The 13760-nt window shown below is 39.0% G+C and overlaps 1 protein-coding gene across 5 annotated transcripts in view; it reads left to right on the top strand.

Moving 5' to 3' along the window:
• PLD1 (phospholipase D1) overlaps positions 1–13760 on the top strand; it is a 225217-nt gene that overhangs the window by 178939 nt on the left and 32518 nt on the right. For all 5 annotated transcript variants that reach the window (XM_043875453.1, XM_043875456.1, XM_043875454.1 and 2 more), the window contains 2 exons: positions 8609–8722; positions 11463–11512. In XM_043875453.1, the coding sequence (XP_043731388.1) occupies positions 8609–8722; positions 11463–11512 (164 nt within the window). The remainder of the gene's footprint in view (positions 1–8608; positions 8723–11462; positions 11513–13760) is intronic.

Below are 13760 nucleotides of genomic sequence, written 5' to 3'. Positions count from 1 at the left end.
GCTGACTCCTCATAGGAATCAATTTTTGGATTCCTCATTATTGATTGGATTACACCTTCCTCCCAAATATAAAATAAAATATATTCCAAAACATAATGTGAGTTCAATTTTGCTTTGTTTTAACTTTAGGCATTCGAAGGTGTACAAGCTTTCTAATTGAAATCACTGGTTGTTGATTGATTAATAATGTTATTAAATCACTTTTGAGTCATTCCACATCCAACTTACTTTTTATGCATTCCTTTATTTAATTCTTTCATCGGTTCTCACATGAAATGGATGCAAATGATTTCCATTCTGTAGATGAGGCAGCTGAGGCCAAGAGTGATTACGGTAACCTGCCTACATCATACAGCTATTGATGAGTGTAACTGGGGCTCAGATCATATCTTTAGGATCTCAACTTGGGCTCTTTACCTTGTACCATTGTAGCTCGACTACAAAACTTTGCTCATTCCAGGAGAAGAAGAAATGTTCTCATTTCTCCCAGAAATCGAGGAGAGATACTTTACCTTAATTTAAAAAAAAAAATCAGATGAACATTTTCTTTTTTTTTTTAAGTAATTTCTTGATAGATAAAATTTTCTTAGGTTTAAAGAAAAATCTACATCCTATAATTACCATATCCTATAATTTGCGTACCAAGCTGAAAGAACACGTTGGGTATGTTTCAGAATCACTGTCTTAAAGAAATTTAAGCTGCAGTTACAATAAAAAAGAAGAAAAATATGAAATTTAAGTATGCCCATGGCTGGTTTCACATTTTATCTTGTGGGATAACCTCCAAATTGTGTAAAATTCCTGGAGAAGAGGTTACATTAAGGCAGAGATGACAGAATGTGGCAGGAGAAGTTTGGATTTAGATCATTTAGTTGCTCTTATTTGATTCCAAAAATTAGATAAATGGTATCTCAGCAGATAGAGTAAAGATTAAAAAAAAAAAAAGATAGAGTAAAGATTAATACCGGGCAGAGGCCAGCAATCATTTTGAGTCTGAGCACGTGCCTTGGCAGAGGGAGGAAAGAAAGGAAAGATTCTTTTTTTAAAATGAGAATGAAAATGACTGGGCTGTAGCATAGTTTCATAAGAGCTTTTTCAGAGTCTTATTTGGATTATCTTATTTGCACTGAGGGGCGTGCCTGCTGAAGGTTATCAAGCCTAGACTTCAGTCTAAGTTACACATGCTGGACTAACCCTGAACATTCTTACATTTAAAAGTTTGCCATTTTCGGGGCTTCCGTGGTGGCTCAATGGTTTAAAAAAAAAAACAAAAAAAACCTGTCTGTCAATGCAGGGACACAGGTTCGATCCCTGGTCTGGGAAAACCCCACATATCATGGAGCAACTAAGGCCATGCACCACAACTACTGAAGCCCACGAGCCTAGAGCCTGTGCTCTACAATAGAAGTCACTGCAACGAGAAGCCCACCATAGCAACTTCAGGATAACCCGTGCTCTCTGCAATTAGAGAAAGCCCACCCACAAGCAGCAACAGAGACCCAGCACAGCCATAAATAGTAAACAACAATAAATAAACAAATTCTTTTTTTAAAGCTTGCCATTTTCAAAAAATAACCAGCGAAAAAAATTATGTGTGTGCATACACAGTATGCAGTGTCCTATCTATAAAAGTCTCACAGATAATATGCAAGGTCGTGCTAAATAGAACCAGCATTACTAGTGGACTAGCAATAATTTCCACCAACTCCTTCATTTACAGATGAAAGAACTTGAAGTCCAGAAAGGTTTACTGCATTTGAAAAGATTTGCCAAACACAAAATAAAATGGGTCATGTCCCAAACCACAGAGAAGCTACAGACCAATTCTCCCATAACTGATACCACTGTGGAGTACAATTCTCCCCATAAAGAAACACTAAGCCCCAACCACAATTGTTATTTCTGGCAACATTCACTGCTGCAAAATCTACAATGAGAGGATTTATACCAGCTCTTGATGTTTATGGCAATGAAATATGGTCTATAAATCTCAAATTCTCAAAAGATAAAGTGTCTCGTCACAGGAGAAGCACAGTGAGCTCCTCTGAGGCTGTTTTGTAGATCCTGAGACCCAGACCCCTCTTCTGACTGCACCAGGCTGAGGGGGAGGGGAAGGCAGAGGGGATTCTACTGAGAGGAGAGCAAGGAGGGAAACCTGAGGAAAGCCGCTGCTTGAATTAGGACTCTGTTTTTAAAGGGACAGACAGCATTTCAGCAATCACAAAAATTAAAAATATTAAAGATCCCATATTCTCACCACTTTGACAATTTGCTTGTTATTTTCCTATTTTCTTTTTGGTCCATATTCATATACAGACATATTTTCTGAATTGTTATTTCGTTTCCCTATAACTCACGTGGAGTTCTGTCTCAAGTCTTACTTCCATACAATAGAGGGAAAATTAGTTTAGTTATTTCCTGATAAATGTGACCAAATTCAATGATTTGTGGTTATCTCTGTTCCATATTCAGTCCGTCAGGGTGCTCCCTGGTCTTTCCTCCTCTCCTGCATCCTTGGTATAGACTCTTGGGGTCCTGGGTCTTTGGGAAAGGGCTCCTAGCGCTCAGTATTGACCTGGTTCAAGCCCGTTCTGGCATCTGCTTACTGTAGCCTGGGGGCCTCAGCCTTCTCCTTTCAAACCTGCCTCTCTGTCCTTTCTCCTCTATTGCTTCCACATCCTGTAAGCTGATAATCATTTCTGAGTGTTCCCTGGAAGCAAGGCTCAGATCCTCGTGGCCCCATATCCTGTTTGAGAGCGAGTAGGGCCTGTCCTGTTCTCCCTGGAATTCTACTTAAGGACAAAGGACAGAGTCCCTGCCCTGAGTCTCACTCATTTCTTTATTTTATTTTACTTTTATTTTTTTTGGAGTATAGTTGCTTTACAGTGTTGTACAACAAAGTGAATCAGCTATACATATATATATAGCCCCCCTTTTATGGATTTCCTTCCCATTTAGGTCACCACATAGCATTGAGTAGAGTTCCCCGTGCTATACAGTAAGTTCTAATTATCTATTTTCTACATCGTACCAGCATTAGTTGTAAAGAACCCGCCTATCAATGCAGGAGATAAAAGAGATGTGGGTTCTATCCCTCGGTTGGGGAGATCCCCTGGAGGAGGGCGTGGCAACCCACTCAAGTATTGTTGCCTGGAAAATCCCATGGACAGAGGAGCCTGGAGGGCTACAGTCCATGGAGTCACAAAGAGTCAGACACGACTGAAATGACTTAGCCTGCATGCATAGTATCAATACTGTATATATCTCAATCTCAATCTCCCAATTCATCCTATTGCCATCCTTTACCCCTTGGTGTCCATACATTTGTTCTCTAGGTCTGTGTCTCTATTTCTGCTTTGTAAAAATGATTGCACCATTTTTTTCAGAGTCCACATATATGCATTAATATACAGTATTTGTTTTTCTCCTTCTGATTTACTTTACTCTATATGACAGTCTCTAGGTCAACCCACCATCTATGTCTCTACAAAGGACCCAATTTCATTCCTTTTAATGGCTGAGTAACATTCTATTGTATATATGTACCACATTTTCTTTATCATTCTTATTTCTTTAAACTCCTGCCTCAGCTCAAAGTATGTCTACCCGGTTCCTTAAATCTAAGAAGCTGATATCTTTGTGCCCTGACTCCTTTGTGAGAGCGTCATCCTAGAGCAAGGCCTCCTTCATATCTCCATTTGCTAAGGGGGAAGTAAACACATTTAAGGAGAAAAATTTAATAGTTAATAGTATCAGTCTGCCACATCTGTGATTGTCTTGTGATTGCAGCTTTGCATTAGGGCCATTTTAACACACTACCAGAAGTACTTTGCTAGGAAGCCATCACAGTGGTTGTTTTGTGGCTTTAAGAAGTTATATCCATGAATGGCTATAACATAATTTAGTTAACCATCTCCCCATTATCAGACATTTATTTCCAATTTCTAGCTATCATACATAACACTTCTATGAGAGTTAGTGAGTTTTGAAAGAAAAATTTATTTTAACAAAAAGCCTGAGAATGCAATTTTATAAAATTGTTCTGAACTAAAATGGATAAAGCGATGGCCTGCATGATGGCCTGGTGCCCACTAGCTCTTCTTTTGCTTTTAAAATCATAAATAATTCTGCACGGTAGGGGCTCAGGTTCTTGCCCTACATCAACTGCTGTCATTTCACCTCCTCAGCATTGTGAGGATGTTTCAGAAGGGGTTAGGATCCTTAGCATCCGGGAACCATTGTTTTCTAGGGACTAGATCAAGAAGGGAGGCTGGACATGCTCGCGCATAAAATTTTCTCTTCATTGACTTAAACTTAGCAACAATTTTATGGTTTAAAATTCTGGAGCCCTTTGTTTTTTATGGCAGTGAAAATCTAAGTCATTTCTGCTGATTTCCTGAACACAATTTAAAAATTTCATCAATAAGGAAATTCAAAAGCTGCTACATTGAAAAAAGAAAAAAAGCAAAGACATTGATATAGAACTAACAGAGTCCCAAAAACAAGAAAATGTGAATAGTCTGATTTCTACAAACTGACTCTTCAAGAATGTTTTGTCTAAAGATAGAAGATTTTTATAGGACATTTCCAAATGTCTACATTTTGAAGTCATCTTTGCTTTTGAAAAAACACAAGGATACAAGGGAACTATCTTTTACAAACAGAATAACAAATACTTCGTATTCAAGACCAAAAATGTTACTTCTGAAATTTTTCTAACCAATGTGAAAAACAACTTATGTGTGTCAGCACACATAGCAAAATAGGTATTTTGAAATTTTGGAGTAGCAAAAAATTTGAAATGATTCAATGCCCACCAAAAGAGAACTGGTTTAAATATTATGGCATGGATTTGGAATACTGTCATTTTGTTTTTTAAAATGGGCATCTCTCTAAGTGCAAATATCAAAGAATTTCCAGGATACAAGATATATTATTTTTTTTTAATTCAGAAATGTGTTTATAGTATTCTAACATTTGTGTGGAAGGAAAGAATACATATATATGTTTATAAGTTCATAGACTATTTCTGAAAGAACATGAAAGGTAATACGAATTGCCCTTAGGGAGGGGAAATAAAGGCTAGAGACAAAGGAGTGAAAAAGAGATTTTTTCATTGTCTAATCTTCTACTTCTGAAGACTTGTTCTGTGAGCATATGTTATCCACTCAAAAACGTAATTTATTTGGTGATTCCTCAAAAAGCTAAATATAAAATAACTATGTGACTCAGTAACACCATTCCTGGGTATATAAAATAAATGAAAACAGGGACTCAAATATTATATGCCCACATTCCCTGCTGAGCACTGAAGAAATGATGTTTTCAAATTGCAATGCTGGAGAAGACTCTCAAGAGTCCCTTGGACAGCAAGGAGATCAAACTAGTCAATCCTAAAGAAAGTCAATCTTGAATGTTCCCTGGAAGGACTGATGCCAAAGCTGAAGCTTCAGTACTTTGGCCACTTGATGTGAAAAGCTGACTCATTGGTAAAGACCCAGATGCTGGGAAAGGTTGAAGGCAGGAGAAGGGGGTGACAGAGGATGAGGTGGTTGTATGGCAACATCGATACAATGGACAGGAGCTTGAGCAAACTCTGGGAGAGAGTGAAGGATGGGGAAGCCTGACATGCTACAGTTCCCAAGGTTGCAAACAGTCAGACACAACTTAGCGACTGAACAACAATGATAACAAATCCACTGCAGCATTATTCACCATAGCCAAAAGCTGGAACTATCACAGGTGCCCACCTACAGATGACAAGATAAACCAAATGTGGTCTCTACATGTAACAGAATATTATTCAGCCATAAGAAGGAAGGAAATTCTGACTCATGCTACATCATGGATGAATCTTGACAGATATTATGCTAAGTGAAATAAAATCAGCCACAAAAGGTCGAATACTGTTTGATTTCGCTTAGCTGAAAATATCTAGACCAGGCAAATTTCTAGAGACAGAAAGTAGATTAGACATTGCCAGAGGTTGCTGGGAGGGGAAATTGGAAGTTATTGCAAAATTATCAGAGTTTCTATTTGGGCTTATGAAAAACTTTTGCAAATAGAGATCAGGATGGTTGCACAAGATGTGAAAGTAATGAGAACACTGAATGGTACACTTCAAATTGGTTAAAATGGTAAATTTTATGTTACATATATTTTACCACTGGCTTCCCTGGTGGCTCAGATATGAAAGAATCTGCCTGCAGTGCAGGAGACTTGGGTTCGATCCCTGGGTTGGGAAGATCCCCTGGAGAAGGAAATGAAAACCCACTCCAGTATTCTTTCCTGGAAAATTCCATGGACAGAGGAGTCTGGTGGGCTAGAGTCCATGGGGTCCCAAGAGTCAGACACGACTGATTGACTAACACTTATGTTTTACCACAATAAAAAAATTCAACTAATAATGTAATCTAATTTAAAGAAAAATATCTTGTTGAACCTCTTGCCTATCAGAGGTATTCCAGAAGCAAACATTCTTCCAACCAGACCCCATCCTCTCAAAGCAAACAGTACCAGGTGCATGCTTTGTGCAAAGGTCCTCTGGTGGGCACTGCCCAAAATAGAAAGCTAAGTGGACATACGTCCTGTGTTTCAAAAAGGCATATCACATATTCTAGCCAGCAGAGGTACCTGTCACTGTTGTGTAAAGCAAAGAAGGTGCTGAGGAGGCATGCCAGCCATGTGCAGCAGGAATGTGAAGGCAGAAGCAAGTCAGTTCTGACTGGCATATCCAGGATGGCCTGGTGCGAAGAGCTGGTCATCAGTCCTGCAAGAGAAAGAGGGGTTCTGCGAGGAGAAGGTCATCCAGGCTCGGGGGCAGACAAGTTAGGTCGGCTAACCTGCTTAGTGCGGGTGTACCTCTGAACAGAGGGCAGCGGTGTCCCATCACTGGAGTGTGGGCCTGGGAGGATCAGACTAAAGGTGATTTTGTAAAGACAGTTGAGACCATGTGCATGCATGCTTAGTCACTTCAGTTGTGTCTGACTCTTTGCGACCCTATGGACCATAGCCCACCAGGTTTCTCTGTCCATGAAATTTCCCAGGCAAGAATACTAGAGTGGGTTGCCCTTTCCTTCTCCAGAGATGTCTGTAACTGGCTGTGATCAATTAATGATAAACACCATTGCACTCAGACCAGCTTGTTGAGGCCAGATGGTGTCAATTTTCAACTGTAAAATTCATTTGGACTTTTAAATACCAGCTGTGGGACAGTGGCTTAGGTATTCTTTCTGTTCTTCCCATTTTCTAGCTTAATATCTAGGAATGTGAGCTTCTTACCCTTACCTGACAGAGAACTTTTAACAGTTTATATCTTTTTTTAAAAAAATTTCCAACTCAAACTGTGTTTGCCATCTAGTGATTAATTCATGCCATTACAGTACCCTAGTTCAGATTTCCTCATTTCTAGGCTCTGCAGTTAAGCTCAAAGGCCTCCAGACTCTGTCCTGTTGGCTGTGGCTTCTGCCTCGAGCCACACTTTCCCTAAGTCTTCCTACAGTAAGCTGACATCAGAGACCTCAGTAATTAAGTCTGATCCCTCTAAGAGTAGTAATAATATTCACCCAAAATAAATGTGTAGCAGTTTTTTTTAAAAAAGAAAAATGTAGCAGTTTAAAAGAAAATGCATTTTAGGAATTATGTATTATGAAAAGTTTAGGGAGATTCCGATTTGAAAATTAAGCTGCAGCAACATCTTTGTGTGAATGTAGACTTCTCAGATAAACGGGTGAGATTCTGACCATAGTGGCTACCATGGCCACCTCCAGACTTGCTCTTCTTCCTGTCTGTCTTCCAGAGATAAGGACATTAACAGTCTCGCCTCCAAGGAGGCAGGATCTATTTGAATATAGTTCTCCAAATTTCCGATTTTCTGAACGCAGATCAAAGTAAGGAGCCACGCTTTCTTCTTCTAAACATTTGTTACATCCTTGAGTTAGCAAAGGCAACTCAAAGGCTTTTCTTTCAAAGGCTGTTGTTAATCAGTTGGGAGAGTGAGCCAAGAAATATTTCGTATATGCAGGAGATTTAAAACTCAACATCAGTTACTTAAAATTCTTGATGGGCCCAGGGAAACATTTTGCATTTGAAGCAGAGTTTTCAGGGATGAATCAGAGCTTCTGAATGATGATTTCTGCACTGGAAAATATCCTGGGTCCAATATCTTGTTTTTCCCCTGAGATTTAGGCTGTGGGAACTCATTTACTCAGTGATTGCTAACTGAATGCCTACTGTCCGCAGGCAATGGTTAGAATAATATCTTTTCAAAACTTTATTGTAACCTCTCCAACTTCCATGGAATCCACGCAAGGCCTTCTTACAAGGAATTTTGTCCTAGGAAGGATTGTGCTGTAGAGAGATAGTGGATATAGTTCCCACTTTCCTGCCAAGTGTAGCTTATTTTTCAGGTTGTTAACGAATGGTTAGCCTGATAGCCGGTTCTGGCTTCCAGTCTAGCAACATGCCTGGAACGTGATAGAGGGTATTGTGGGAAGCCATTCACTCAGTCCCCAAAACCGTGTGAACTGCTTGGCTGTCATTTTTAACCGTGACTGTGTCTTTTTTTTTTTTTCCTTGTGATGAAACTCTCTGCGTCTGACTTTTGCAGGGGAAGCCAGAGATACCGGGTGTATGTCGTGATACCACTTCTGCCAGGTTTTGAAGGAGACATTTCAACCGGTGGAGGAAATGCTCTACAGGCAATAATGCACTTCAACTACAGGTGCCAAAGTTCTGCAGTCCTCTGTTTTCAGCTTGCAGTCAGTCACGCATGTAAACTGGCCAGAGGCATGGAAATGTCTCTCCACATCTACTCAATGGAGCGTTGAGCAGATGGACACATTTCGTTGTTTTGCATTTGAATCTTGGCCTGTTCACTAATTGATAAAACTCAAATAGAGCCTAAAATCTTAAATGGTAGGCCTAGGACACTTGGTAAGTATAAAAGAACTAAAATATTAGTCTCTCTCTTATACTAATTGCCTATCACATATATATATATAGAGAGAGTGCATATCTCCATTTATAAGATATATATACACACACAATATATATACAAATATAAAAATACTAACATTTTAGTTATTTGTTGTTGCTATTTGTTGTTTAGTTGCTAAGTTGTGTCTGACTCTTTTGCAACCCCGTGGACTGTAGCCCGCCAGGCTCCTCTGTCCATGGGATTTCCCAGGCAAGAATACTGGAGTGGGTTGCCATTTCCTGCTCCAGGTGACCTTCCCAACCCAGGGATCAAACCCACATGTCCTACATTGGCAGGTGGATTCTTTACCACTGAGCCACCAGGGATTGAGTACATATTAATATATATTATAAATCAATGTATATTATCTATATAAATTATAGATACAATTTATATCTATATAAAACTTTATATAGATATAAAGTTCTTTATACATAATTAATTTTAAAGATAATTTAAAAATTATCTTCAAGCCATAAATAGTTATTGAGCTTTCCATATTCTTTGCAGTAAGTAGATAAAAGAAAAAAAATAAATGCTTACAGTGACATGATTTGCACATGATGGTTTATGAGTATTTTAGGCAGCAATCCTTCAACAAGGTTGGTAATAATAGTCTCTGCCAGTAAGTGAAGCATGAAGGTTCTTTCCTGTCTCCTGGAGTTTTAATTCTGTTTTCCCTACCATCTCATTGTTAGAATTTTAGGGAGAATGCGAAGTCCTGTTCTCAGTATTCTGAAAAGCAGAGAGTCCACATTGACTCAAAAAGGCCCACGAGGCTTCAGATTTGGCGAGGAGATGATGATGAAAGGGCTGAGAGGTCCTAGCTGGTGGGCGGTGTAGCGAGGTGGTGCAGAGTGATGGAAACCACGCCCCCTGGAAACCCCACCCCCACCCCCCTGACGCATTCTTTCTGGGTCACTCAGCTGAGAAGAGTGACCTAGTAGAAAGTAAATGCAACAGCCCTGGCATAAATCCAGCTCCCAGTTACAGACCCTGTGTCCTGAGACACAAAAGTGCCCCACTCAGGATCATATGTCAGAGCAAGAACTAGCACTTGGATATTTTCTTTTAATGTCCTGTTTTTCAGAATCACTTATAGTTTCCCACCTTTCTAATCAAGTTCTTTTGTGGGGAAGGGACACATAAGATTTTGTCCCAAACCCCCAGAGTGTGAAGCAGATAAGGGTCAGGGCCCTGGTCAGATTGGAGGTGGGGGCTTAGATGCGCTCTGGCTTCTGTCCTCTTCCCTAGAGGCAGCCCTTGCAGGATCTAAGGCCTTCCCGTGGTTTGAGTGTACCACTGTGGTGGAAATCTTTTCTCTAGTCCTCTTGTTTCTTTCTGACTTTTCAAGCATGTATCGTTCTGTCTGCCAGGGTTTCAAGTAAAGATGTTTTGTTTCTCCTGGGGTGATTTTGCCCGGTGACAGTATGAGAAAACTTTCCCTGTGCTTTGGTCTATACACTTGAAGATTTGCCCACTTCTCATATTATCTGATTTATAACATGACAAACAAAGCTTTTGAAGTATTTAAGGCACTGACATAATGTTTAATTTGGTTTTATCCACTTCATTTGCCATGCTAATATTATTTTTGGAATATTGTCAATTGTAATTACTTTCTATGACTGTTTTCTTGGGTTTGAACCAGCTGAATGAAATAACATGTTTGGCTTTTGTTCAGCAACCGAAACTATAACCTTTTATTATGCAAAAACATCTCTATTTGCTGGCATCATCTTTAATAATATCAGCATTTCCTAGACATAAGTGTATTTTTAATTACTTTCATAGAGCAAGCAAATGGAGCATAGAATTTTTTGTTTTGTCAGTCTAATTCATTGCCTATTATCAGAGTCTTGAGAAACAAAACCATTAGAAGAGTCAGCTATTCGAGACTATACTTTTCACTTTTAAGGGATTTTCTATCTTTACGGAGAGAGCTCAGGTACAGTAGTTTCTTTAATTCCAAAGGAACTAATGCCACCTTTTCTAAGAGGGAAAACTCATTCATAATCCATCTTTTAAAAACAACATCTCTTTCTGGGCTTCCCTGGTGGCTCAGATGTAAAGAATCTGCCTGCCAATGCAGGAGACTCAGATTCGATCCCTGGGTCAGGAAGACCCCCTGGAGAAGGGAATGTCTACCCACTCCAGTATTCTTGCCTGGAAAATTCCAGAGGAGCCTGGTGGGCTACAGTCCATGGTGTCACAAAGAGTTAAACACAACTGAGTGATTAACATTTTCACTTTCTGAAATCTAATATCAATTTTGTAACTTTTCATTTATCCACCTCAAAACAACTTGTCCCATCAGTAACAGAAGTGACACTCATTTTTTTTTTTTTTTTTTTACTTTTAAAAAGCCTATGTAGCATCTTGTCATAAAAGCACTTGCTCTGTTTTTGCTTGGATTAGGTTATTGCAATTGGGATTGATTCCTTTGAAATCTCTTTAATTGTTTCTTTCCTTTATGTATTTTCAGAACCATGTGCAGAGGAGAAAATTCCATCCTTGGACAATTAAAAGCAGAGAGTGAGTAACCGCTTTTCTTTTCCTGCATGGTTGTTTCTTAGGACATATTATTAGTGTTTTTACAGTGTGGTTATAGAACTCTTCACGAAAGATAGCCCACAAAATGCTTAGCAGAAATAAATTACTTATTTTCACTAAATAGTCTAAACAGTTGTTCAAATCTCATCACAGTATGAGATGCATAAGTGATAAAAATGAGAGTATTTTTATAAATTTTTAAAAACTTTTTACACTTTGTATTTTTTTGGCCATACCCTGCAGTCTTTGGGTTCCTAGCTCCCTAACCAGGGGTAGAATGCAAACCCCCTGTGGTGCAAAGCTGAGTCTTAACCACTGGATGGCCGAGGAAGTCCCTATTTTTACAGTTTTTATAATTTGTTTTTATTTACTTATAGTAATTGTTTTCGTAAGAAGTGGAATTTGTAAGGCACCTCAAAAGACCCCACGTGTATACCTATGGCTGATTCACACTGATGCATAGCAAAAACCAAGACAATATTGTAATTATACTACAATTAAAAATTAAATTTTAAAAAATGACTTCATGTGTATCTTCTCCTGTGATCCCTCACCACAGTCCTAGAAAGTAAACAGGAAGGGGTCATCCCTGCTTTAAGGATGAGGACTTGGCCAACAAGTATGTATCTGGCCTCCTACATGCGTGCATGCTAAGTCGCTTCTTTGCAACCCTGTGGACTGTAGCCCACCAGGCTCCTCTGTTCATGGGATTCTCCAGACAAGAATTCTGGAATGGGTACCTATTTCCTTCTCCAGGGAGTCTTCCTGACCCAGGGATTGAACCCAGGTCTCCTGTATTGCAGGCAGATTCTTTACATCTGAGCCACGAGGGAAGCCCCATGGCATAGCAGGGACACCCCCAAATCCACTCCTAAATAAAAGCAACAAAAATGCTCACAAAAATTGTCAAAAATCAACTTCTGCAGAACTTGGGAAATTAACCAAGGGCATGTAACAATTTGTTTACTCAAGAAGGACAGCAGAATCTTGGTAAAAGCAGCAAGCTTTTTAATTTGCCATGTGCCCATCCCCTTCTCCTCAGTTCCATGGCAGCCTTGAAAACCAACTCCTTATCACTGTGAAAGGAAACCAGTAGCCTGGCAGCTACTGGGAGGAGCCGAATAGGTTGAAAGCTCCCATCTTCCCACAGTCCTCAGAGAATAGTCATAATTTGACCTGACAGACAGTTTGAAAGACTTTAAAATAGCTAGTTTGACTATGTTCAAAAAACTGAAGGAAATAAATCTAAGGAACTAAAGAGAAGTATAAAAACAATCACTCTCCAAATAGAAACCATAAAAACTAAAATTTTTTAATTAAAAAAAATTTTTTTACAAAAAAATGATCAAATATAAATTGAAATAAAATATGCATTAGAGAATTCGGTAGCATACTGGAGTAGGCAGGTAAGTCAACAAACTTAAAGATAGGTCAACTGAGATTACCCAGTCTGAGGAGCAGAAAAAAAGAATGCAGAAAAAATGATTGTGGCATTTAGAATAGCCCAGACAGCCTCTGTTGTTGTTCAATCAGCCTCTGTTGTTGCCGACTGTTTGTGACCCCATGGATTGTAGCACACCAGGCTTCACTGTCTTTCACCACCTCCCGGAGCTTGCTCAAACTCGTCCATTGAGTCAGTAATGCCATCCAACCATGTCATCCTCTGTCACCCCCTTCTCCTCCTGCCCCCAGTCTTTCCCAGCATCAGAGTCTTATCCAATGAATCAGCTTTTCTTGAAAAAGAACAAATTGGAGGACTCACACTCTCAATTTTAGAACTTACTAGAAACCTACAGTAATAAAACCAGTGTGGTACTGCTATAAGGATAGACATATAGGTCATAGGAATAGAACTGAGAATATAAAAATAAGTTCTTATGACTATGGTCATTTGAATTTCAACAAGGGTTTCAGAACAATTCCCTGTCCTGAAATGGTCTTTGAACAGCTGGATATTCACATACAAAGAGATGAAGTTGGACCTTACACCATATACAAAAAAATAAGTCAAAATGGATCAGGGCCTATAATGTAAAAACTCTTAGAAAAAAACAGACAAAAATCATTCTGACATTGTATTAACATATATTTCTTGGCTTTACAACAAAAATGTAAAAATAGATTAAGTTGGATTTCAACAGGCATAAAAGCTTTTATGTTCCAATGGACACTATCAAGGAACTGGGAAAAAAAGACTGAAAAAATGTTTGCAAATCATATATCTGATAAG

This window comes from Cervus elaphus, chromosome 19, assembly GCF_910594005.1.
Source record: "Cervus elaphus chromosome 19, mCerEla1.1, whole genome shotgun sequence".
Taxonomy (NCBI): Eukaryota; Metazoa; Chordata; class Mammalia; order Artiodactyla; family Cervidae; genus Cervus; species Cervus elaphus.
The sequence above is the reverse complement of the archived record's forward strand: the minus strand, read 5'-3'. Positions and strand labels throughout refer to the sequence as shown.